General features: G+C 50.7%; 1 protein-coding gene across 13 annotated transcripts in view; it reads left to right on the top strand.

Annotated features, from left to right (window-relative positions):
* Positions 1 to 26,479, top strand: part of LOC102445074 (ataxin-2-like) — a 249,598-nt gene that overhangs the window by 10,696 nt on the left and 212,423 nt on the right. For all 13 annotated transcript variants that reach the window (XM_075914768.1, XM_075914775.1, XM_075914772.1 and 10 more), the window contains exon 2: positions 12,776 to 12,812. In XM_075914768.1, coding sequence (XP_075770883.1) covers positions 12,776 to 12,812 — 37 coding nt within the window. The remainder of the gene's footprint in view (positions 1 to 12,775; positions 12,813 to 26,479) is intronic.

Below are 26,479 nucleotides of genomic sequence, written 5' to 3'. Positions count from 1 at the left end.
TTCTGGATGCGCAGGAACATGTGTTCTTGATCTTATAACTCACTTGGTTAGGTCCAATAATGGTATCAGCAGAATGAATATGTGGACAAAGCTGGCAACGGGGTTTGTTGCAAGGGAAGGTACCAGGGTTGGTATTAGTGTGGTATGTCCTGTGGTTGTTGGTAAGAATCATCCTGAGGTTAGGTGGTTGTCTATAGGAGACTATGGGTCTGTCTCCCAGAGCCTCTTTGAGTATGGTATCCTGTTCCAATATAGGCTGTAGTTTATTGATAATGTGTTGGACAGGTTTAAGTTGGGGGTTGTAGGTGATGACAAGTGGTGTTCTATTGTTGGTTTTCTTGGGTCTGTCTTGAAGTAGATGGTTTCTAGGTATTCGTCTGGCTCTTTCAATTTGCTTTTTCATTTCTCTGGGTGGGTAGTTGAGATTTATAAATGCTTGGTAGAGATCCCGAAGCTTCTGGTCTCTGTCAGTGGGATTAGAGCAGATGCGGTTGTATCGAAGGGCTTGGCTATAGACGATGGATCGTGTGGTGTGTTCTGGATGGGAGCTGGATGCGTGTAGGTAACTGTATGAGTCGGTGGGTTTTCTGTAGAGAGTGGTGTCTAATTTTCCATTGTTGATTTGTACGGTGGTGTCCAGGAAGTGGATCTCTCGTGTAGAATGGTCCAGGCTGAGGTTGATGGTGGGGTGTAGGTTGTTGAAATCTCTGTGGAATATCTCCAGTGTTTCTTGGCCATGCGTCCAGATCATAAAGATGTCATCGATGTACCGTAGGTAGAGGAGGGGTGAAAGGGGACGGGAGTTGAGGAAACGTTGTTCTAGGTCAGCCATAAAGATGTTAGCATACTGTGGGGCCATGCGTGTACCCATGGCTGTGCCGCTGATCTGGAGGTATAAGTTGTTCTCAAACTGGAAATAATTGTGGGTGAGAACGAAGTTACATAGGTCTGCTACCAGGTTGGCAGTAGTGTCCTCTGGGATAGTGTTTCTAATTGCTTGTAATCCGTCTTCATGTGGGATGTTGGTATATAGAGCTTCTACATCCATGGTGGCAAGGATGGTATTATTGGGGAGGTTATCAATGTTTTGTAGTTTCCTTAGGAAGTCAGTAGTGTCTCGGAGATAGCTGGGGGTATTGGTTACGAAGGGTTTGAGAAGAGTGTCTACATAGCTGGATAGACCAGTAGTGAGTGTGCCAATACCAGAGATGATGGGACGTCCGGGGTGCGGAAAGGCTTGCATTGACCCATGTGGTCCGCGGGGTGTGTAGTGGAGAGAGCCCCTCCCTCTTCCCAAGAGAGCGGCACGGCCCAGGTCAGGAGGGTTAAATGTTGGCACATCACTTCGGAAAGTTGTCAACCCCTGCTCTAGGGGCACCCACCCTTATACCTTGAGCCCTAGCAATTGGGTAACATCCTGTGGATTTGCAGGACCTTTTATCGGTGAAAGAACCTTACATAGTAATCAAGTCTCAGAGTGGTAGCCGTGTTAGTCTGGATCTGCAAAAGCGACGAGGAGTCCTGTGGTACCTTATAGACTAACAGATGTATTGGAGCATAAGCTTTCGTGGGCAAAGACCCACTTCGTCAGATGCATGTAGTGGAAATTCCAGAGGCAGGTATACATATGCAGGCCAGAATAAGGCTAGAGATAACGAGGTTACTTCAGTCAGGGAAGGTGAGGCCCACTTCTAGCAGCTGATTTGGAGGTGTGAACACCAAGAGAGGAGAAACTGCTTTTGTAATGGGTTAGTCAGTCACAGTCTTTGTTTAATCCTAAACTGATGGTGTCAAATTTGCAGATGAACTGTAGCTCAGCAGTTTCTCTTTGAAGTCTGGTCTTGAAGTTTTTTTGCTACCTTTAAATCTGCTACTGTGTGTCCAGGGAGATTGAAGTGTTCTCCTACAGGTTTTTGTATATTGCCATTCCTAATATCTGATTTGTGTCCGTTTATTCTTTTACAGGACTCCTTGTCGCTTTTACATAGTAATGTCTTTACTCTCTCTTTATTAACCATTACCAAACAAGCAGAATACACATGCTAAGTGTATAATGCTATGCTCACCAATCCTGATCAGGCAGGCAAGCTTTCCCTGTTGACAAGGCAATCTCATCTAGATTCTGGCTGCTGCCCATCAGATCGTGCAGTGTTCTTGGCAGCTCTGATCTTAGGCTGTATCTTGAAGGTGAGTTTTTTCTTCTTCCAGGTCTTTCCTTCTTCTGTTCCCTCTTTCCTGTTGGTCTTTTCTTGGACCCCAGTTTATATAGTGAAACTTGAGTTCTGTTTAGCTATACCTTAACTAGTTATTTTACTAAAATTTCACTAGCCAGTCCTAACGTAAGGTAATTCCCTAACCAATTATATCCCACTGTCAGTGTTTCCACTAATTTTTTCCAACCATGTGGAGATCTTTTCTAATCTTGTGCAGAATAGGGTTTTTTTTTTATGGTCACCGAGGCATGTGCAAATATGCACTACCAGTAGAAACTGAAAATCTAGCCGTGGGTGCTCTTTTAATCAGCTGGATGACATTTGAATCTCTCTTGAGCAGCCGCACAAGCACATAGCTTACCAGGAACACTGCTCACCACTTTAACTGATTTTACACCTAGCAAAATCAATTGTACAGCAGACAGGAAAAAAAATTAAAAAATGAGACAGATCATACAAACAATAGAGAAATGGGGACTAGGGATGTGAAATTGTAACCGTGTATACAGTTAACCAATGATATTGGGTTTATCGGTTAACCTTCACGGCCACGTGCAGGCTCCTGGTCTTATGTTTATAAGAAGCACATGGGATCTTTTCTAGGGGAAAAGGCAATATGCTGCGTTTATTGAAAATACAAAATGAAAAGAGCATATGCCTTCACACACAGACACCCTGCAGATGCTGTATAGTTACCAGTCCGTCAGTCTTACTGGCGGAGTTCTTGTCGATTGGGATTCGAGGTTCCTCAGGACTGAACCCAGAGTCCTAATGGCCAGAGGTCCCCGCTTTATACATGTCAATTTTCATTGGAGTCTGGGTTTTGCAGTGTCATGCTGCAATCATTCATCCTTAGGAAGTGTTGATCTGTGTTTTCCAGAGTTATCCTTTGATGGTGAATGTCAGGCTTCCCATCCTTGTCTCTCACTCTTGGGGGGTCTCTGCCTGTCCAGGGTTCTGTCAATGCTGCTAATTCAATTCAGTCTCAGACGCAGTGGCTGTTTCCTGGTTATCTTCAAGATTCTCACTTCTTCTTGACCACCTGGGTATCTGTGATGGCTGCCACACTTACACACACTCACACCGCACAATTGTGCAGAGTTTCAGACAAGATTAATAGTTACTAGAAGACTCAACTTAGATTACAATGCAGACATGAGTGTAGCCCAGTAGGGCCTGGGAAGGGGCTTCTCCCCCTTGGGATCAGTGGGCAGCCACTCCGCCCCACTACACCCTGCTTAGTCTCTTTGTGGAATTAGCTGTGGCTTTCAGCTCTGGGGCAGTCCCCAGTCCCAGATAGCTGTCAGTGGCGCACAGTCCTCAGGCCCCACCCTGATTTAAGGTGGGGCAGCAGGCAAATAAACAGTTCAGAGCCCAAGCCCTGTTTCGGGGCGGCAGGCAAATAAACAGTTCACAAATAGTGCTCAAGTCCTGTTGCAACCAACCCAGTTGGGTCCCCTTGCTCAGGCGGGTGTCCGGCAGGTTCAGGCTGCTGTCCAGGAATGGGGGGGGGAGACTGCCACCCAAGAGTGGGGTGGCAGGGGGGGATGCAGGCCCACCCAAGAGTGGGGTGGCAGGGGGGATGCAGGCCTGTGACAGACCGGGCCGTGTCTGGGCACAGCTGAGGGCATCTGCTCAGGGCGAATTGCTCGAATCCGGGGCTCCTTACAGCCCCCAGACTGGTGACCTCTCCAAACAGGCCACAAACCAGTCCCACAGAGCGCTTCAGCAGCCTGCCTGAAGCCTCACGAGCAAAACCCCTCCGACACCCCAGCAATATCCGTGCCCCAGATGGCCCCGGGCCTCATAAACAGGTGGGGGGTCCTAGCACCCAATCCCACCTACCCCGAACAAGTTCCGTCCGGTTCCAAGAAACCAGCCCCAGATCCCTGGTCAATTTACCCTCTGGATCTTACTCACAAATCACGCTGGGCCAATCCTTTAGAATCTAAAACTAAAGGTTTATCATCACAAGAAAGAAAAGCCTGAGAGTCAGGTTGTTAAAGAATAGTATGTTACATGCACTGAATCTCCCAGTCCTCGATGCAGGCTCTAGCAGAGATGTTACAGCTGCTGGTTTAAAAGTTCTTGTTGCACATCCTATCATCAGGATGGGTTCACAGGTCTTCCGGGCTCTTCAATCCCTGCAGTGCTGCCTCTGGGATGAAGTGCTGAGCTGAGAACAAAATGGCATCGACCGCATGGCCTCTTTATACCTCCTTCCTGGCCTCTTCTGGTCTCAGCTGGTCACCTGGTCCTCAGCCTCTCTCTGCTGGCAGCTCTTAGGTCTCCGCCCTCATGCTTTAGGTGTGTCCTTGGCCCATCAAATGCCATTGTCCCACAGGGCCTCGCTAATCAGCCTGTCCATAGCAACGCTTAACCCCATTCAGGGAAATATTCAGCTTCCACACAGATTAGATTCCTATCTACACACACAGACATTATACAACCACATAAATAGCGTACACGGGATCAGCAAACAACAAGCTCCCATTCAATACCCCACATGGCCCCCTTCTATATCATTGTTGGGGCCAGCACCCCCACCTATGGGTGCAGCCATGACCCGGCTGCTTCCCTCAAATTCCAGTAACGTGACAAGGCCCACCCACTCCACTGCGTCCCAGCCCAGGGCTCTAGCAGCAGCAGAGCAGTCTCCTGCTGGGTCAGCGTGGATCTGGACTGCAACATGCTGACCCAGTTCTGGCTCAGCCAAGCGGTGGTCGGCTACCCCTGGGCTTTTACCTCTCGCGTGGTACCTGTGTCCAGTGCAGGTCCTCTGGGCCTTGGTGCTCTGGAACCCCTGTCCAGGTAGGCAGTCCGTCGTCCAGCTAGGGGCCCCGGCAGCCCCGGCCAGTCCTCAGCTGCTCTCGGGCCCAACTCCTCGTTTGGGTGTGTGTGGGAGGCTTCAGGCTCCTCTGGCTGCTTGGCTCTGACTGGCCTCTCAGGCAGGTCTTGTATATCCCCAGCCCTGCCCCCTTGCTTTTGGTTAGGTGGGTTGCTGGGGTCAGGTGCTGCCCCCCAGGGCTCGGGGAGGGGCTCTTCCCCCTCAGGGTCAGTGGGCAGCCACTCCACCCCACTCTCCACCCCACTCTCTTCCCCAACTCCAGCTCCCGGTAATTGGGGCTGGACTCGTGACCCTCCCCTATGCGTGACAAATGCCTCCCCTTTGGCATTCTCCTTCCCTGGGCGGTGTTGGATAGTAAATGTGTATTTTTGTAAAGTGAGGTACCACCTCGTTATTCTGGCCTTAGTATCCCTCATGGTATGCAACCACTTACATGGTGTGTGGTCTGTAACCATACAAAAGGACGGCCTAAAAGGTACTTGTGACCACCCCCCCATGGACATGAAGATACATAACTCAAAGGTGCTTTGAACAGGTTATTTAATGTAACCCATCAATCTTCATGTCATGATCCTGTGGTTCTGTTTATCTTTCTTTGATGTATGCATCATTCTTGTGTGTAAAATTAGACATATGGAGTAGGGAATACTTAAGATTTTTAAATGGGTTAACGAAAGTCCTCAAGGGAGGCCTCTGTGTCTGGGCAGTCATATGCAAATAGCCTTTTGTCCTTAAGGCTTAGCAGTGGTTGGTAGGGACTCCCCAGACAATAAGGGAATTATTTAAAAAGAATAGGAAGGGAGGAGTCTCTTGTCTTTTGGCTGGGCTGCACCTGAAGGAAGGAGCCTGAGGCCCCAGGGTGGGGAGACAGCCCTGGTTTGGAGGGGCAGCTGGAAAAGAGGTTTTCGGGTGAGTTTGAAAAGTTTGTGCTGAGGTTTCAGTGTAGAATTAGCCAAGTGTTTTTTTGTTTCTTTTGATTTGTAACCTACTTTGCTCTGCCTGGTCTCACTTATTATCACTTAAATCCTGCTGCTTGTACTTAGAAAATGGAAGTGATTTTATCATCAAACCCAGTGTAAACAATTATTACCCGGGGGAGCAATCAGTGTGCATATTCCCCCTTTCAATTTTAAAGGTGGCTTACCTAATTCTTTGGGGTTTGATCCCATTTGGGGAGGGGTAGTCCAGAATGCTGGGCCCTAAACTGCACTCTCCTTGGACCTGAAGAGGTTGTGTCTGTACTGCTTCTCCGGGTGGGGCGGCAGGGATCTCATCTCGGGATCTTTGGTTGGGGGAGACCAGGGAGCTGGCCCAGCAGGACCAGGTGATGAGGAGCCCCAGGGTACGTCTAAACTACATGGCTCCGTTCACGGAGCCGTGTAGATTTGTTGTTTTGGCAAAGGCAAATGAAGCCGCGATTTAAATGATCGCGGCTTCATTTAAATTTACATGGCTGCCGCGCTGAGCCGACAAACAGCTGATCAGCTGTTTGTCCGCTCAGCGCGCTAGTCTGGACGCTCCCCTGCCGACATCAAAGCCCTTTGTCGGCAGCCCCAGTAAACCTCATCCCACGAGGAATAACGGGGCTGCCAACAAAGGGCTTTGATGTCGGCAGGGGAGCGTCCAGACTAGCTCACTGAGCGGACAAACAGCTGATCAGCTGTTTGTCGGCTCAGCGCGGCAGCCATGTAAATGTAAATGAAGCCGCGATCATTTAAATCGCAGCTTCATTTGCCTTTGCCTATGTGTCTAATCTACATGCCTCTGTCGTCCTGGTCCATTTGATACAGGCGGTTGGACACCATCTCAAAATGGGGCCACTGCTTGCTGCTTGTGGGTTGGTGACAGCCCCGTTGACTCGGGCCACTCGGTCGTAGGCAAACCGCAAAGACAGATCGTCTCGCAGATCTTGGGAGAAGTTCGCCAGGTGGGTGGTCCCCAAGTCTTCCCCAGAGGAGCAACCAGGCTGGCTCAACCCCTCAGGTCCTTCCGTTTCTTCCCCGCCGTGGACTGCAGACGGTCTACTGCTAGCCAGAATTTCCATGAGGGCGTCCTGTGTGACTGGGGACCTGAGACTGGCTTCACGGAGGAGGTCTGTAAATGTTGTCCAGTCTCAACCAAGGATGACCGGTTAGGCTAGAGCGGTGTGTCCCCCCCCCCCCCCCATTTCCTCTGTTAAACCATTTGTGGTCAGAGCCACTCAGGCCCGGGGGTATGCCTTGACATTCCCGTTAATGTACTGGAGCCGGAGCTCCCCATCAGTCACTACTGGGCTAGGGATAATGTCCTTGTGGAGAAGGGTTTGCCCACAGCCAAAGTCTAGAAGGGCGACCACTTCCCGTGGCCCCACTTTCACAGGCACTGTCAGCTTGGGTGGGCCTGGTCTGCGGGCCCAAGATTCTGCAGTGCACACTCGTCCAAAATTGCAGTTCATATCAGGACAATCTTGCTGCAGGTGTCCCAAGTGGCCATGGGAAAAGCAGGGCCCGAGTTCTGACCGGGCTGGTCGGGTAAGGGCTTCTGGAGGTTGGTTCTGTAGTCCACCTCTGTTTCCTGGTCGGGGTGTCTCCTAAGCCCCCTGTTCTCGGGGGCTGGTCGGCCGACCCCCTTCTTGAGTTTGGATCCGGGGCTCCTGGTTGCCAGAACAACTGTCAGGCTTCCCTTGGGGGGGGGGTGTGTGTGTGTGTGTGTGTGTGTGTGTGTGTGTGTGTGTGTGTGTGTGTGTGTGTGTGTGTGTGTGTGTGTGTACACGTGTACTGATAGCCTGCTTGGGGGAAGTGGGGCACAGGCCCTTACTCCAACTGGCCCGTCTGCTGCCAGGTAGTCCTCCATGAGGGTGATGGCGGCATGGAGTGTTGCCGAGCAGTGCTGAAGGGCCCACGCCCGGCCCCGCAATGGGAGGACCTGAATGAATTTCTCCAGGGCGATCTGCTCAACAATTTCTTTATCTGAGTTCCGTTCTGGGCACAGCTACCACTGAGTGAGATTCTTAATTTCCTGAGCTATTGCTCGGAGTTGGGTCCCAGTCAGATAATTTATACTCCGGAGCCAGCGCCAGAAGGTCTCTGGCATGATATCCAGGGTGTCTAGGATCACGGCCTTCACATGTCCATAATCTTGGGCCTCCTCAATAGGGAGCCCTCGATAGGCCATCTGGGCGGGTCCTGTTAGGTAGGGAGCCAGGAGAGTGGCCCACTGCTCCCGCGGCCAACCCGCCACCACAGCCACCTGCTCAAATGTCTCCAGAAAGACTTCAGGGCCATTGTTGGGCCCCATCTTGGAGAGTCGTACTGGTGCGGCAGGTACCGGGGGGGGGGGGGGGTCTCCTGCTGCCCCTGGTGGTTGTCAGTCGGGTCAGGACCTCAGGGAGGCCGGCTGCTGGAAACCTTGTAGCTTGAGTTCCTGTTGTTGGGTAGCTAGGCTTTGGAGGAACTGCAGCTGCTGGGTGCCCATCTCCCACATCAACTGCTGCTCATGCTGTGCGCCCAGGTGCTGTACCAGCTGGTGGTGGTGGTGTTGGCGCTCAGTCCAGTATTTAAGACATTTTTTGAGATCCATTTCCCTGTCTCTCTCTCCCTCTCCCTCTTCCCCGCCCCCCCCTCCCCCCAACAGGTGGTGGCTAAACCCCTTTTCATCAGGGGACGGGTCTTGCCCTCATTCTCCACCATATGTAGCCCAGTAGGGCTTGGGGAGGGGCTATGAACTGTTTGTCTGAACTGTGCGCCACTGACAGCTATCTGGGACTGGGGACTGCCCCAGAGCTGAAAGCCACAGCTAATTCCACAAACAGACTAAGCAGGGTGTAGTGGGGCGGAGTGGCTGCCCACTGATCCCGAGGGGGAGGAGCCCCTTCCCAGGCCCTACTGGGCTACAATGAGGTACAACTTAATTTGTAATGCTAACAGGAAGCAAGACCTTACATTAAACGTTATCTAATGAGAGACATGTATGCTTTTGTTTCACCTTAACTTATAAGCAAGTCCTTATAAATTAAATAATTATGTATCCTACTTATATTCTTATACCAATACACAACCCAGACTATTGATAAGTAGTTCCTTGTCCAACAGAATGCTGTCAAACTAAGTTTTCCTTAAACATTTTAAAATCTCTTTCTTTATCTGGTGACAGTGGGTGCCATTAGGACAGGGTCTCCTTCTTAACAGCCTGATATTATGGTATTTTAATGTAATTTAGATGGAATGTGAGGAGAGGGTGTGATGACCTGCTTCGCAGCTAATGGCTGCTGCTCTTCCAATCTGGCTGCAGACAAAGGCTGTAGGCTTTAGGCCTTACAATATGGCTACAGAAAAAGATCTTTTTCTCTCTCTCACAGTAGTGAGATGAGGGTCTGAAAGTGTACTCCACTGTCTGACCGAGGCGGCAGTGATGGATCCCATGTCATTATCTGAGTTCCATGTGTTGTCACGGGCACCCATTCTTAGCCTATGTGTAGACGTCTGATTGGGGAAGCTATTACTGTGCTTCGTTTACAATAAACCTGTCTTAGTGCCTTCCATCCTTATATGATTTTGTGGTCTTTGGGGGCTCTCTTGGAGTCTGCTGTGTTGGCTATTTGCGCAAGCCAACACGACACGTGGAGGAGCATATGCACGCAGCTGAATGGTTATAGTCATTGAAGGGGCAGGAGACCAGTCAGGACACAACAATGGTGACATCTGGTTACCACACACACTGCCACTGCAGGAGGTGGCTATCTACAGCAATAGAAAAAAACCCCTTCTGTCACTGTAGGCCCCATCTAGGTGTGGAAGAAATCTTCCACATAGGCTATGGGGTTATGGTGGTATAATTGCAGTAGTGTAGGCTACTCTGGTGCCTGTAGTGTAGACAAGCCCTGGGAGTGTCCACGTGAGGAGCTATTGCAGAATAGCAATTCCAGCCAGATTCCCCATGTAGATAAGTCCATGTTTAGTTGGTTGCAGATTCTTTTTCACGTTTTTAATGCAGCTCTATAAAAGATAAACACATGGACTCTGAAGCGCTAATATAGTCAACTTTCTTCTTAATGTCAGAAATGTAGACCTTTTCACACATGTGAACATCTTCCACTTTACATCACTTTGTAAAGTAATTTAAGTGTAGCTCAAAAGCACTATAAAAGTGCTTATTACTGCTATGCAGGTCTAATGCAATACAGACTCTTCCTTACAGCAGGTGCCCGGTACTGTCCACTGCAGATACGAAACACTTTCATTATTAGGGATGTAAGCAACTACTCGAGTAGTCACTACTCGACTACTTGCTCCCCCCCCCCCCCCTTGCTGCCTCTGTATCAGAGGCAGCAAGTGGGGAAAGCAGGAGCTAGTGCTGGGGGGCTTAAAAGCCGGTTCTCCCTAGCACCGTCTCCGTGGTGTGGGGAGGGGGCGGCGGGCGAGGCAGAGCCATAGCTGTTCAGTCCCAGCTCGCACCAGGTCCGGGACCTACCTCTGCTGTGGCTCTGCAGTTTAAATGTAGTAGGAGCTGGTCTGCCTGCGCGCCCAGCTCCTACTACATTTAAACTGTAGAGCCACAGCAGGGGTAGCAAGCACCCCCCCCCCCCCCTTATTGACTAATCAAATAGCACGGGGGTGGTTTGAGCATTGGCCTGCTAAACCCAGGGTTGTGAGTTCAATCCTTGAGGGGGCCATTTAGGGATTTGGGGCAAATCTGTCAGGGATGGTACTTGATCCTGCCGTGAAGGCAGGGGACTGGACTCAATGACCTTTCAAGGTCCCTTCCAGTTCTATATGAGAGTTATAATCTACTTGATTAGCTAATTAACTGCTACTTAACATGCCTTTTGATAATCCCTTGTTTTGAGTTGCTTAAACTTTAGTTTTGGGCCTGAAATTTTCTGTAGTTGACTTTGACCTTTATTTTTGTAAGTGTTTGAAGATGAAACGGTCAGCTGTTCTCAATTTTTGTTTTAGTTCCAGAAGGGTGAAAAAAGTCTCACATTTTTAAGTATATCAAATTGCTTTCTGGCTGTCATATAATGAATTGCCCAGTATTGTAGTACCAGTTTTTCAGAATGGCTTTTCAGATCCTTTATTTATGGAAAAACAAATTCTAAGCATTTTAAAGCTAACATTTTTCACTGTTAATGTTTAAGATTAGGAGTTCCAAATTATTTTATTACTGACAGTGTCTTCATAGCTTGTATCTCATCTCATACAAATTTCAGTGCAGAAACAGATTCAGGATTCAAAGCTGTATGCACTTTAGAATGAAGAATCCCTTCTGAGTTTGGGATCACCACAGAGAGAAGGTACCTTTCAAATTCCTCTAATCTAAATAGCCCCCAGAACTTTTCTATGGGGTGCAAGGAGACAAAATGATCAAATCTTACTTTATGTAACATTACAGTTATGAAATTAAAAGTCTAAAGTCAGAAATACAAAACTTATGGCTTAACATGAAACTATGACATTATTATGTGCACATGGATTTTGTGATCATACTGTTTCCAAAATAAAATGTATTTAATAATTCTTTTATAAACTTAGGGTACATCTACACTGCACGGATATTTCAGGATACCAGAGGTATCTCAAAATAGCTACCCTGTGTCTACACAAGCCGCCCGTTATTTCAAAATATTTTTTAAAATAATGGGCATGCTATTTCGGCATCCCGGTAAACCTCACTCCATGAGGCTTAAGGGATATTTTGAAATTTGGCGCTGTGTAAAGGCGTCAAATTTTGAAATAGCCTGTTTTGAAATGTAGTCGAAATAAGATGCGATTTGCACTATGCAAATTGCATCTTATCTTATTTTGAGTTTAGGGTGCTGTGTAGATGCACCCTTAGATACATGTGTAATGTCTGTAATATCGCTATGCTATATTTGGGAGTACTGTGGTGTATCACCGCCTTTTAATAGAATAAAAATGGTATAATTCACATTTACCAGTTTGCTTATAAAGTTGCCATTTATTTTTCTAGACATACATATTATTGTTCTCATTTATGACTCTGAAGTGGTACTTGACTCCATAACACGAAATATCAGATAACTACCTTTGTAACACATAGCACTTGCTCATAAATACATGGTAACTTTAATATGAGAAGGGCTAGTATTTAAGTGGTAACACATCTTTCAAGTGATGAGGAGTCCTGTGGCACCTTATAGACTAACAGATGTATTGGAGCATAAGCTTTCATGGGCAAAGACCCACTTCGTCAGATGCATGTAGTGGAAATTCCAGAGGCAGGTATAAATAGGTATAAATTTGGTATAAAGTGGGTCTTTGCCCGTGAAAGCTTATGCTCCAATAGATCTGTTAGTCTATAAGGTGCCACAGGACTCCTCGTCGCTTTTGCAGATCCAGACTAACATGGCTACCCCCGATACTTGACATCTTTCAAGTGAAATTGCTTTATAAGTGTTCCTTCACTGCTATAGTCTTTGGTCTGTTGTAGATGTAGAAATGGTATCTTTTTAAGATTAGCAAAATGCTTCTAAATTAGGTTTGTCCATTGATGGAGGAAAATGTTATAGGAGCTTTAACAGTTCTCTGCTTTTGTTCTTTTTAAAAAGATGTAAGGGAAACTTTGAGATAAAACATTTCTTGCTCTTCGATTTTTTTTTCCTCTTCAACACCTGAAATCTGGGTAGGTTTTCTGTACTTGAGTTCAAGGGATGTCTAACTTCAGCAATCTTATTGTCTTGTTTTTATTGAATCTGATACATATTTAATAATTTCAGAGGTCGCAGCAGTGGCAAAGGGCCGCCTCAGTCTACAGTAAGTACACATTTCATTGTTTTTTTTCAAAGTACTATCTTGATTTGCATAACTTAATATCCAGTAACCTGAAAATTTCAACTCCTTTTTCAGGGAAATAGGCTTTAAATCTCTAAATATTTCAGTTCAGCGTAGATAGTGTAATTTGAGAAGAGTAGATAGTAAAATGCCTTAATTGTTAAATCTCTCTTGGTTTTAATACCCTTATGGATATTCTAGCCATTTTCACAGACGCTGTTAGAAATCATTTAGTCAAACATGAAGTGATGCTTGAAATTCAGAGCCTTGCATTCATTTAATAGTTTTCCAAACAGAACACTTAAATACAAAATATGGAACTATGGATGTGTAAATCTATTTTCTATATTTTATTGGCAACTGTACCATTCCCATGCTCAGTAGTGCATAGAGGTGTTACGCATGGCAATGCTAACACATTTGTTCCTATTTGAGGCCTGTAACATTAGCCCCTCAAGTGGAGAAGTTTAAAGCAAGTACAAGACATCACTGAGTTGAAAAAAGTAACACATTTTACCATTGATAAGGTTGGGCTAATTTCTCTTTTAAACTGGGAGTTTAAATTCCATACAGCTCTAAAAATATTCTGTTGTTTAGCATAACTATATAGTTTTATATGTTTGGAGTTCTAGTGAAACAAAAATTATGTTAAACTTTGCTTCAGACACCTTTGTAAGTTTTGTTTTTTTTTCTTTTTTTTCCCCTCCCCGTTAAAAGCATGTATGTGTATAACTTTGATATGGTGCACATCTTTAAGAGCAATGAAATTGTTTAATTTTTTTGTAGGGAGAGGGGACATCTTGAAATGGCTAAGGTTATACTTGTTGCATCATTTTTACAGATAGGAAGGTTATCTTTTAGTAACATTAAAGTACACATTTTCCCCTTGCCCCTTCAAAACACCCTGTCTGAAAGGCTAAAGCTAAACAAAATGTTTTGTTTGATGTCTTTAAATCACCCATGCTAACAAATATTGAAGTGTGAACCGCTACAGCTGGTTCCTAAGAACAATGGGTGATGTCACAAAACGTGTATTTCAATAGATAGGCATAACTGGATTAAGCTAAACAGTTTGACACAGCCTAAAAGAGATGCTGTCAGTTGACAAGCTCAGAATATTATGGGGTATTCATTTGTTTCAGCATCCGTTGTCTCACAAGAATGAAGCTGGCAGGGAGAGAGGCGAGATGTCTCACCATGCACACATTCTCATCACTTAATGTATGCAAGTGCAAATCCAACAAATCTAGCATCATGCTTGATAATTGGTGGGGTTGCCTAGCCTGGGATATTCGATTGTAAATCTTGTCTTGGTTTGTTTAGAATATGTTCTGTTGTTGTCTTGGCAATTTATAATTTGATGATTTTAACCGCTGCTAATGTGAATTTGTGTGACCTGGGTCTGTTAGCTAGTTTTTGAAATGGGGGAGGGGGGAGTATTTCAACAGGCTTTTAGTTAAAGCAGCTTTCTTTCTTGCATGGCAGTTAAGGTATTTGCACCAACAGTCTATAGTCTTAAACTGGAGAGGAATGGTAGAAGGGCACGTTTGAGAGGGTTTAGAGGTTTTTTTTTTTGTTTGTTTGTTTTTTGTTTTGTTTTTTGTTTTAAATGATGAAGAGGCTGGATTGGTTTGTTGCCATTGAGTCAACTAGTGACCTGCGAATTAATGAATTGTGTATTTTACCCTTGTCTACAGGAGTATGTAGTTCACATGAAGCTAGGGTGTAAATCTGTCCCATACTAGCCTGCAACATGCTAAGGGTGCGTCTACACTGACCCGTTATTCTGGAATATCAATGCTAGCATCTACACAGCAATTGCATTATTCAAAAGAAAATTGAAATAATGGACGGCTTTTTCCAATGTTTGTAAACCTCATTCCATGAGGAATAACGCCTCTGCCAAAATAGCTATTTCGGAAGAGGGCATGTGTGGATGCGGCACAGGGAGTTTCTTCGAAATAAGGGGCCTCCAGGAAATCCCACAGCTGCCCTGCTGGCCACTCCATCCACACTCCTCAGAACTCTATAGTTCCTCTTCCCCTGCAGCTCTTAAAGCTGCAGACACAGGGGAAAGGGCTTGTGGCAGGAAGCTGGCCCTCTCGGACTCCAGTCACACCACAGCTGCCATTGCACATCATCTGGCCAGCATGGCAGACCCTCAAGCCCCCGGCCCATCTCAGGGAGCACTCAGAGGGCTCCCAGGAGCCTGCCAGGCGCTGCAAAAGACGTGCACCGTCCTGGTCTGGGGTGGAGATCCTGGCACTCCTTGAGGTGTGGGGCAAGGAGGAAAACCTCCAGGATCTCTGCACCAGATGGCACAATGCTGACATATATGGCTGGATGGCCGATAGCCTGGCCACCAAGGGCCAGACCCAGGAGCAGGTCCGGAGCAAAGTTAAAGAGCTTCTCCAGGCTGACGCCAGAGCGAGGGAGCACAGCTCCTGCTCCGGGGCAGAGCCCCACTCCTGCCCCTATTTTGAAGACCTGCACTGCATCCTGGGGGGGTGGTGCAGCCCCTTCCCTACCCCTTGTGGTGGACTCGGGGCTGGAGAGACTCATCGTCGCCTGCCTGGGGGGTCACAGCCAGGGAGGAGGAGGACCACCACCCCGACGCGGCCAGCTCTGTGACCACCATCACCCTGGAGCCGATATCCCATGGCCTGGATGTGTCCCAGGCATCCTCTGAGGCCGGGGAAGGATCATCAGGTGAGTGGTCTTTAGTTTTGTCACACAGACAAGGGTGGGGGTGGAGGGTGCTGAGGGGCTGTGGTGCGATCCTTGCTTAGCCTTCTTGGCCTGGCCATCGCGCTGCAGTCCCTGCACGTGCAGTGCCAGTCTGTGCCACACAGCCCCATGAGGCAGCACCGGAGTACCCCTGGGCTCCTGCTCCCAGGCTCTGGAGAGGCCAGCCACGCTTCTGACCCCCGGGGGGGGGGGACACCCTCCCACCACAAGCCACCTCTAGAAGGAGGCTGGGGACAAGGACACACTCACGCCGCACATGGCACACGGGCATATCTGCACATTGGAGGCAGCACCTGCTCCCAGGGACAGCGCTGCCAGGTGCAGGTGTGTGTGCTGCTTACACCCCCCACACCCTCTCCTCCAGCAGCTGGGGATACAAAGTCTCTCCCCTTGGGATGCCACCAGTGTCTGACCCGATGAAAGCCCAGCCAGCTCGAGGCCTCCCTCCTGCCTATTGGATCCCAGTGTGGCCTGCAACTTCCCATGCCTGCTTGTTCCTGGGACATGGGAGGGGGGCAGGAAGCATGGTCCCCTGGGGACGTCTGGGCCCTTGTCAGAAAGGGCCCACTGTCCAGGCCACACATGGCCTTGCTCCCAGGGCATCACCTTCCTCTGACCTGGGAACTGTCGGTCTTGGCTCACAGATAAGGGCAAAGCTTCAGGGACTGTGTCTCCAGGGTTAACTGACCATCTCTCCTTTATTGTCCCCAGCCAGACTAGCTGTGACAGTGGGGCAGGCAACACCACCCGAGCCAGCCGCCTGACCCCAGGGGAGCCGCAGGTGCCGGAGGACCCGATGCGTAAGCACGTCTCCATACTCTGGGACCTGCATGAGATGCTGGCCCAGAAGGTCTGGGAGGACACGCAGTGGCAGAGAGAGACATGGACGGAGTTGCTGCAGCAGGGACACAACATGTGTGCGACCGTGCAGGCTCTCCTCACCCACACGAAGCCAGCTCCTGCCCCAGTACCAGTTCCCAGTCCTGCCCCCCCCCCCATCCCATGCCAGCCCCTGCCCCCTGTCCCCCTTCCTGCTTGTCCTCCTAGCCTCCCCGGGCCCCCCACCCCCGAGGTGGCTGAGGTCCATGCACACGAGGTGGAGGAAGCACCCGAGTCATGCACCAGCCTTAGCCCTGAGCCCTTCCTCCCCCCTCCGAGGTTCTCTCCCTGCTCCCTCCCCAGTTACTTCTACCCCAAATAAATCACAACGCAGTTCTTTTTTTTAATCAAACAACCAAATATTTTTTTTATCTTCTCTGCAGGGGAGAGGGGTGGAGGAGGGGGAAGGGAGGGGTTGTTGGAGGAAAGGCAGAGTGGGGCAAGTCACAGGCCCCTAGTGGGGAGGCCCTGGGGAGAGTGTCACTGCGGTCCTTGTGAGAAACTCTCCCTCAGGGCCTCCCGGATGCGCACCTGTGTTCGGCTGTTCAAAGGCCTTTCCCTCCCGGCTGGCCTCTGCCCCCCACCCAGGGAGGAAGGCCTCCCCCTTCCTCTCCACTATGTTGTGGAGCACACAACATGCGGACACCACCTGGGGGATGATGTGCTCCCCCACATCCAGGCGGGTCAGGAGGCACCTAAACCTCGCCTTGAGATGCCCGAAGGTGCGTGCCGCCTGCCTGTAGGCCCTGCCTAGGCGGGCATCAAAGCGGTCCTTGCTGGGGTCAAGGTGTCCAGTATATGGCTTCATTAGCCACGGCATGAGAGGGTAGGCCGCGTCTCCCATGATGTACAGTGGCATGTCCATGTCCCCGACCCTGATGCTACACTTGGGGAAGAAAGTGCCAGCTTCTGGAAGAGGCTGGAGTTTCTGAACACATGGGCTGCCGTAACCATGAGGGCTGAGCAGCAGCCTGGTGACTAAGGGGTTAACTATGTCTCCTGTCCCTAGACAGGTATCTGGTCAGCCAATAGCAATGCAGGTAGGGATTTCAAACTGGGACAAAGGAATTTTTATCTTTTCCCTCCTTTGTCTGAGTCAGAGCAGTTTCTTCCAGGCAACAGGGAGATGGGAGGCCGTCTCTCTCTCTTCAAGAAAAGTCTTCTCACAGTGTGTAAGTAGGGTAAAGTTTAGTTAGCCCGTCAGGTTTTAGTGTGTTCTGGTTTGGGGATTCGGAATTGAGGTCTGTGCTGTTAAGTGTTTGTTTTCTCTCTTTTGTAACTAAGTTTTGAGCCCATGCGGGGGGGGGGGGGGGTCCCCCATGAGTACAGGCAGTCCCCGACTTACATGGATCCGACTTACGTCGGATCCCTAGATACGAACGAACGGGGTGAGGCAACTCCCGCACATGCGCAGCAGCATTCCCGGGGCTCGCTCACCTGGGTCCTAGGATCCTCCTCCTCCTCGGGCCGGCTCCGACTGGGGTCCCGCAGAGCTGCCCGGCAGAGGAAAAGTGCCTCCCCACGCCTGCTGCCCCCCTCACCCCACCCCCCTGCCAGCAACAGGCTGCCCCCTCCCCTGAGCAACAGGCTGCCGAACAGACAAAAGCAGCCTCTCTGCCCCTCCTCCCCTCTATACATGCCGGGCTCCTGGAGCGCAGCAGCGTCCCCGGGGCTCGCTCACCTGGGTCCTAGAATCCACCTCCTCCTCCTCTTCGGCCGGCTCCAACTGGCCTCTGCCTGCAGCAGCTGGCCACAGGGACAGGGATCCCGCAGAGCTGCCGGGCAGAGGAAAAGTGCCTCCCCACACCCGCTGCCCCCCCCCCCCCCCCCGGCCTCGCATCCTGCACGCCTCCCCCCTCCCCCCCTGCCAGCAACAGGCTGCCCCCTCCCCTGAGCAACAGGCTGCCGAACAGCAGACAAAAGCAGCCTCTCCGCCCCTCCTCCCCCTATACATGCTGGGCTCCCTGGGCAAACAAAGACTCCACCAAAACAAACAAAGTGAGTGGCCTCATTGTGTTAGAAAAAAAAGGACCCTCCTCCTAGAACCCTGGGTGGTGTGTGGAAATAAAGCTGTTAGCTCAAAGCATGGTGCAGAGCTGTTTGGTATTTGATGAGTTACTCCTTTAGTCCTGAGTTTGTCACAGGGACAGAAATAGATGTGAAATCTTCTGAACAGGGGAACAGACAGCAAAACAAACATTAGAGGGGAGTTAACCTTTCCCTATGCTATCCAAAACTAAAAAAAATGTTTGGCTAGAGTTTCCCCTACAATATGTACCAGTTCCGACTTACATACAAATTCAACTTAAGAACAAACCTACAGTCCCTATCTTGTACGTAACCCGGGGACTGCCTGTATATCAATTGGTGGCTCTTACCATCTAGCCATCTCAACTATGCCTGCAACTGTAGTTTTGTTTCGATAATAAAAGTTCTTCTTCGGGTAGTCCCCGTGGGTGCTCCACGTCTGGTGTCGGGCTCGTCCCGGTGCCGCGAATCGGCGGCTTCACATAGCTGCATTCGGCTGGACCGCGCGTGCGCGAGCGCTCCAGGCCATTCGCGCCCTTTCCTCTCTGCGCGGTCCGGCCCCCGCTCCAGTTCCTCTCAGCCGCCTCTGGCTGCGGACGGAGCTCTCTCCTCTCCTCTCCTCTCCTCTCCTCTCCTCTCCTCTCCTCAGAGTACTTCAGACATCTTGTTAATAGTTAAAATTTAATTCAGCAACCTTATCTACCTTTCCCTTTCCTTATCTTCACTATTTAAAAAAAAAAAAAAAAAAAAAAGGCAGTAGAAATAGAGACGTTTCACTACAGGCAGTCCCCGGGTTACGTACAAGATAGGGACTGTAGGTTTGTTCTTAAGTTGAATCTGTATGTAAGTTGGAACTGGCGTCCAGATTCAGCCGCTGCTGAAACTGACCGCCAGTTCTGACTTACATACAGAATCAACTTAAGAACCCCAGGCGTCCCCAAGTCAGCTGCTGCTGAAACTGATCAGCAGCTGATTCCAGGAAGCCCGGGGCACAGCAACTCTGCCTGGGGCTTCCTGTAGTCAGCGCTGGTCAGTTTCAGCAGAAGCTGACTTGGGGACGCCTGGGGCAGAGCAGCTGGGGTGCTGCTGGGTTGCTCCAGTAGCGCCGCTCCTCGGTGCTACTGGACCAACCCAGCAGCACCCCATCTGCTCTGCCCCAGGCGTCCTGATTCAGCCACTGCTGAAACTGACCAGCAGCGGCTGAATCAGGACCTGGGGCAGAGCAGCTGGGGTGCTGCCGGGTTGGTCCAGTAGTGCCCAGAGCGGGCGCTGCAGGACCAATCGGCAGCGCCCCAGTTGCTCTGCCCCAGAGTCCAAAACAAAAGCCTGGTCTGCTGGGGGGGGGGGGGGGGGGCGCACACTAGCTGCGCCCCCCCCCCCCCCCCCCAGCAGACCAGGGACACGGGGAGCAGAGCCGCAGCGGGGTGCCGCGCCTCTGAGGCTTTGCTCTGGCAAAGCCTCAGAGGCAGGGACCCCCCCGCGGCTGCGGCTTCAGTCCCGGTGCCTGTGGTCTGCTGGGGACGGTCCCCAGCAGACCACAGGCTCCCGGACTGAAGCCGCAGCCGCGGGGGGGTCCCGCGCCTCTGAGGCTTTGCTCTGGCAAAGCCTCAGAAGCGCGGGAACCCGCCCGGTGCCCCTGGTCTGCTGGAGACGGTCTCCAGCAGACCAGGGGCACTGGAGCAGCTTACGAACGGGGCTTTCTCGCCCCGACCTCCGGGGCGAGAAAGTCCCGTTCGTAAGTGCGGATCCGACATAAGTCGGATCTGCGTAAGTCGGGGACTGTCTGTACTTGTTATCTCCGTCCCTGCTGTTTCCCGCTGTTCTCACTTGGCGCCTAGCCGCGGCCTCTCTCTCTCTCTTGGAGAACAACAACAACAACAAAAAAGCTAAATACCAGAATACAAGGAAATAAAGAAAGAAAGAAACAGAAAGGAAAGAAGCAAAACGACGATATAAAACAAACGGCAAGCGGTTACCAGCGCAAGCACTCAAGCGGCAAAAATGCCGGGCTCCCCCGGTTTTAAAAAGTGCTCGCTATGCCACGAGGCAATGCCGATCTCTGACGGCCATGCCTCCTGTATTAGGTGCCTTGGGGAGACACGCTTGCCCCAAAAATGCACCCACTGTGCTAATTTGACCACCAGAGCCCGCAAGTACCGTGAGAGACGGCTAAAAATGATTTTATTTGATAAGGCACTCATGCCTCAAGACATGGGCTCTACGAATGCTGGCTTTGATGTAGGGAGGGGATGGGCTCCCTCCCCAAAGGGTAGCCCTCCCATGACGGAGAAACCCTCTCCTGCCAGGTCCCTACCTGTTGTCCCGCAGAAGCGGGTAAGCACAGGAGACAAGCCGGGCACGTCTGGCTCCTCTACAGGCACGGCGCTTGTTTCAGGCTCTAAGAAGCCGACCGGCACTGCACCACGCTCCCGACCTCCTACCACACCGGAGTGCCACCTTAAAGAGTCTGCCCTGCCGGCACCGACAGCCTCCGTGCCGCTTCACACAGCTGCAGCCCCCCCCCCCCCCCCAGGAGCTGTCCTCAGCACGGCACCAGAGCGCCGCCTTAAAGATTCTGCCCTGCCGGCACGGGCAGCCTCGGTGCCGCTCTCCTCACCTCACACGCTCCGCAGGCGGCTGCTGCTCTGTCAGCACACCTGTCTACTTCAGCACCTAGGAAGGCAACTTCCAAGTCTCGCAGGCACGCTGCTTCTCCTCTGCCTTCTCCAATAGCTTTGCCTGGGCCATCCCTGCAGCACCATTCCTCTGCACCTGACCTCACCAAGGATCAAGAAGCTCGTGCCCGCAGAAGTCTATCACCGTATTATCGCTATCGTAGGGAGTCTGGCTGCACATACTCAAGGCATTCTCGACCGTGGTCTCCTTCCCGATATCTGCGCTCCCCTACACGTTCACCACGCCATGCATATTACATCAGGTATGCCAGTGTCATATCTTCTCAACACTCGTCTCCGGGGTGCTCAGATCGTCACTACATTCATTATGACAGACCATACTACTATGTGTCAACTCGTCACAGTCACTCCTGCTCTCATCGGAGATCACCGTGCTCCTGCCGCTCTGTTAGCCCGGCTTCTCAGCATATTGAGCCCAGGGTGCGATCACCTACTCATCTACCACACCCTCCAAGGAGTCCAGATCCGCAGCATGGCCATTCGGACCCCGAGGAGGGACAGATTTCGGACACAGAGACGGACGTGTCAGCTAATGTGCATTCATCATTTCCTTCACCAGATGATGCTGTGACCTCAGGTGACACCTCGCCACCGGATGATCTCAAAGAATTCCAGGACCTTTTTAAACGTGTGGCGCAAAGCCAGGAGGTCCAGCTGTCCGAGGCACAGGTAAAGCAGCATAAGTTGTTGAAAAATTTGCACCCCTAGCAACGGCGCAGGATTGCACTTCCAATTGACGAGGCGATTATGGACGTGGCACACAAGATCTGGCAGACTCCCACTTCGATCCCGCCTACTAGTAAAAGAGCAGATTTAAAAAATATTTTGTCCCATCAAAAGATATGGATTTTCTTTTCAATCATCCTCAACCCAACTCTTTAATAGTGGATGCAGTACGCCATAAAAACAAGACATCTCAGTTTAGAAGCTCACTCCCAGATAAAGACACTAGAAAACTTGATCTATTTGGGCGCAAGATGTATTCATCATCAACCCTAATGCTCAGGATTGCAAACTATGCCGCTCTTCTCTCGAATCATAATTTCGACAATTATGCCAAATTGCCCGAACTGATGCAGCACCTCCCTGAGGCTAAGAGACCTCTGTTGAAAGCGATAGTCCAGGAGGGATACACCGCCTGTCGAACATCGCTCCAGATCGCCCTCGATGTCGCAGATACAGCAGCACGTGCCATGGCAACAGGTATCGCCATGTGCAGGGCTTCCTGGCTGATGGCATCTGGAGCACCTAAGGAGCTCCAGAATAAAGTCGAAGACCTCCCATTCGATCGTAAGAGATTATTTGCCACCTCAACAGATGACGTCCTACATTCCGGTAAGGACTCACGCACCACTTTGCGGACGCTGGGAATATATCCTCCTCCCTTTAAACGTACTATACCTTTCAAAGGAGGTATGACTACACATTCCAGAAACAACAGCAGCCTGTGCCCGACCAACCTCGATTTAGGCAGCATCCGCAGCGTAAGCGCCAGCAGTCAAACCGTGCGCCAGCTCGGGCTAGCGCCAAACAGCAAATTTGACTCCTGTGTCGAGGACGCGATCACATCTTCAGTGCTCACGGTACAAAAAATCCACCAACATCCTTCTCTTCCACCATCGCCTGAGGCCATATTACCACCACTGGCTCAACATCACCTCAGACCAATGGGTCTTGGAAGTAATAAAGTCAGGCCTCACCATACCCTTCATCTTCATGCCTCCCACTACCCCACCCACCCTGTCCCTCTTCAGGGACCCATCCCACGAGACTCCGCTCCAGCAGGAGGTTCATCATCTTCTTGCCATTGGAGCCATAGAGTGCCCACAAGATTCAGGGGCAGAGGCTTTTACTCTCGATACTTCCTCGTCCCCAAGAAATCCGGAGGGTGGAGACCAATTCTCGATTTGAGACGTTTAAATTGATACATCAAGAAGCAACGCTTCAAGATCACGCTAAGCAAAATCATACCGTCACTGAGCAAAGAAGATTGGTTCGGAGTCCTCGATTTGCAGGACGCATATTTCCATATTTCGATACACATAGCGCACAGACGCTTTCTGCGTTTCGTAGTCGGGCAGGAGCACTACCAATACGGAGTGCTGCCTTTCGGTCTGGTTTCCGCTCCCAGGGCATTCTCCAAAACCCTGGCAGTAGTTGCCGCACATCTTTGCAAAATAGGGGTTTCGATCTTCCCCTACTTGGACGATTGCTTGCTCAAGGGCCGCACTCAGTCGGAAACTCTCAACATGCTCACAGTAACAAGGAATCGCTTGAATTCCCTCAGCTTAATTGTAAATATGGAAAAGTCACGTTTAGAGCCGACCCAGACTCTCACGTTCATAGGAGCTCGCCTCGACTCACTCTTAGCACGAGTGTATCTACCTGCAGACCGTTTCCAAGTCATATGCGACCTGGTCCACACGGTATCGCTTTCTCCGACACTTCCCGTGCGTACTCACCTTCAGCTTTTGGGTCATATGGAGGCCACCACAATGGTGGTTTGCCACGCACGGCTACATTTTCGTTGTCTCCAGCACCGGCTGTGCTCGGTATACAACCCCGCCAAACACAGCATTCAAAAGCGTGTGGTGTTGCCTACCCATGTTCGGAATTCCTTGCGCTGGTGGACCGAACCCAGGAACATGCTGGCAGGTGTCCCCTTTCACCAAGCCCAGCCCTCAAAGCAGATAACGACAGACGCCTCGCTCACCGGTTGGGGTGCGCACATGGGTACGTCTACAATCCAAGGTCGGTGGTCCAAAACAGAAATGATGCTCCACATCAACTTACTGGAGCTCAGAGCGATATTCCACGTCTGCAGACACTTCAAACCTCACATACAAGGCACAGTCACCAGGATCCTTACAGACAACATCGCCGCAATGTTTTATGTCAACAGGCAGGGTGGTGCCAGATCCCACTCCCTCTGCGCAGAGGCAGTCCGTCTATGGACCTGGTGCAACCACAACGACATTACCATCATCGCATCGTACCTGCCAGGAGTGAGCAATTCTATTGCAGACTCGCTGAGCAGATACTTCCCACACAACCATGAATGGGAGATCCAGGCGGACATGCTTCAATCTATTTTCCACCGCTGGGGTCTACCCGCCATAGATCTTTCCGCTACTTCTACCAACACGAAGTGCAAAGTGTACTGCTCCAGAGCAGGGATTGGCATCCACTCCCTGGGGGACGCGTTCCTTTTCCACTGGGGGAGGTTGCTACTGTATGCATTTCCCCCCGTGGCTCTAATTCCAAGAGTACTGGAGAAAATCGTGGACTGCCCGCCTCCCACCCAGCAGTCTAAACAGCAGTTTTGAAGGTGTGCCTGAGGACCCTATACCAGCCCCCGCTATCATCTCTCCCTTTGGAGACAGGTTGTACCATTTTTTCCAGGCCTGGGCCCGCATCACCTCCGACAAGTGGGTGCTAGGCCTGGTAAGGATGGGTTACTCCATCCCTTTTATGAGTTTGCCCCCTTCCCTCCCTCCCAGTCCCTCTTCAGGGACCCATCTCACGAGGCCCTTCTGCAGCAGGAGGTCCTCTCGCTCATCGAGAAAGGAGCGGTAGAGAGAGTTCCGCCTCACTTGGAGGGTAGGGATTTTTATTCCCATTATTTTATTATCCCCAAGCTGAAAGGTGGACTCCGGCCTATCTTGGACCTCAGAAACCTTAACAAGGTGATAAAGAAAATGAGGTTCAGGATGGTAACATTGGCCTCCATCATCCCAGCCCTAGAGGTAGGGGACTGGTACGTGGCCCTCAATTTAAAGGACACCTATTTTCATGTGGTCATACAGCCAAGTCACCGAAGGTTCCTCCGATTTGTGGTGGCTCAGAACCATTTTCAGTTCACGGTTCTGCTGTTCGGGCTCTCCATTGCCCCTAGAGTGTTTACAAAATGTATGGCAGTGGTGGCAGCATTCCTCAGAAGGCACGGGGTCCAAGTTTTTCCGTACCTGGATGACTGGCTCATCCGGGGCCGGTCAAGGGATCAGGTGCTAGCCCATATAACATTTACAAAATCCCTCTTTGTGGAACTCGGGCTACTGATAAACGAGGAGAAATCTGTTAACTCCTTCTCAGAACATAGAGTTTGTGGGAGCCTACATAGATGCCACGAGAGGAAAGGCGTATCTCCCCATGGCCAGGTTCCAAGCTATGGCGACCATGGTGCAAGACCTTATGCTGTCCCGCTTACAACGATCTGGACTTTTATGAAGCTTCGTGGACATATGATGGCCTGTACTAACGTGGTTCGCCACGCCAGGTTGAGACTCAGACCCCTACAAGCCTGGCTGGCGAGGTTGTTCAACCAGGCCAGGGCTCATTGGGACTCCATTCTGTCATTGCCTCCGGAGGTAGTGGCCTTTTTGCAATGGTGGACTCGACAGGAGGAGGTGTGCAAGGGGGTCCCCTTCCTGAGCGAGGTGCCCTCAGTCAGACTGATAACAGATGCCTTGGACGAAGAGTGGGGCGTTCACTTGGCGCACCACAGGACGCAGGGTTTGTGGGCCCCTCGTGAGAAGTGCTTACATATAAATGTCAGGGAATTGAGGGCTGTCAGAAGGGTGTGCAAGGTCTTCCTAGCCCAACTCTCAGGGAAAACGGTGTCAGTGCTGCTGGACAATACAGCAGCCATGTTTTATATAAACAAGTGTGTGTGTGTGTGTGTGTGGGGGGGGGGGTCTGGCTCGCTCCTCTCCCTTATGTCAGGAAGCTGTTCTCCTTTGGGAGTTCTGTATAGCCCACAACATTCATCTCCAGGCAATGTATCTGCCGCTTCGCAAGAATACATTGACGGACACGCTAAGCCAGTCATTCAGGGCCCACGAATGGTGCTTGAAGGATGCTGTCCTTTTACCTCTCTTCCAGAGGTGGGGTCATCCCCAGGTGGATCTGTTCACCACAGAAGTGAACAAGAAGTGCCCCCGTTATTTCTCGTTCCTGGGCCTGGGGACAGGGTCCAGAGGGGATGCCCTGGTCATCGATTGGCCTTGGGGCCTGCTGTACGCATTCCCCCCCCCATTTCCCATTGTTCCCAGGGTCCTAGCCAAGACCAAGCAGTTCAGGTCCCAGGTCATCCTGATAGCCCCGGACTGGCCCAGGCAGTTCTGGTATCCCATCCTGCTGGAGATGGTACAGGACGAGCCGCGGCCTCTCCCGCCCACTCAAGACCTGGTCACTGAAGCCTGGGACGGAGGTCTCCTGTACCACCCGAACATCAGGTCCCTCCACCTTACAGCCTGGCTTATCCGTGGTTTACAGAGCCAGAGCTTGGCTTGTTCCGAG

Source organism: Pelodiscus sinensis, unplaced genomic scaffold, assembly GCF_049634645.1.
Source record: "Pelodiscus sinensis isolate JC-2024 unplaced genomic scaffold, ASM4963464v1 ctg43, whole genome shotgun sequence".
Taxonomy (NCBI): Eukaryota; Metazoa; Chordata; order Testudines; family Trionychidae; genus Pelodiscus; species Pelodiscus sinensis.
Note: the sequence above shows the minus strand (reverse complement) of the source record. Positions and strands in the feature narration are given on the sequence as shown.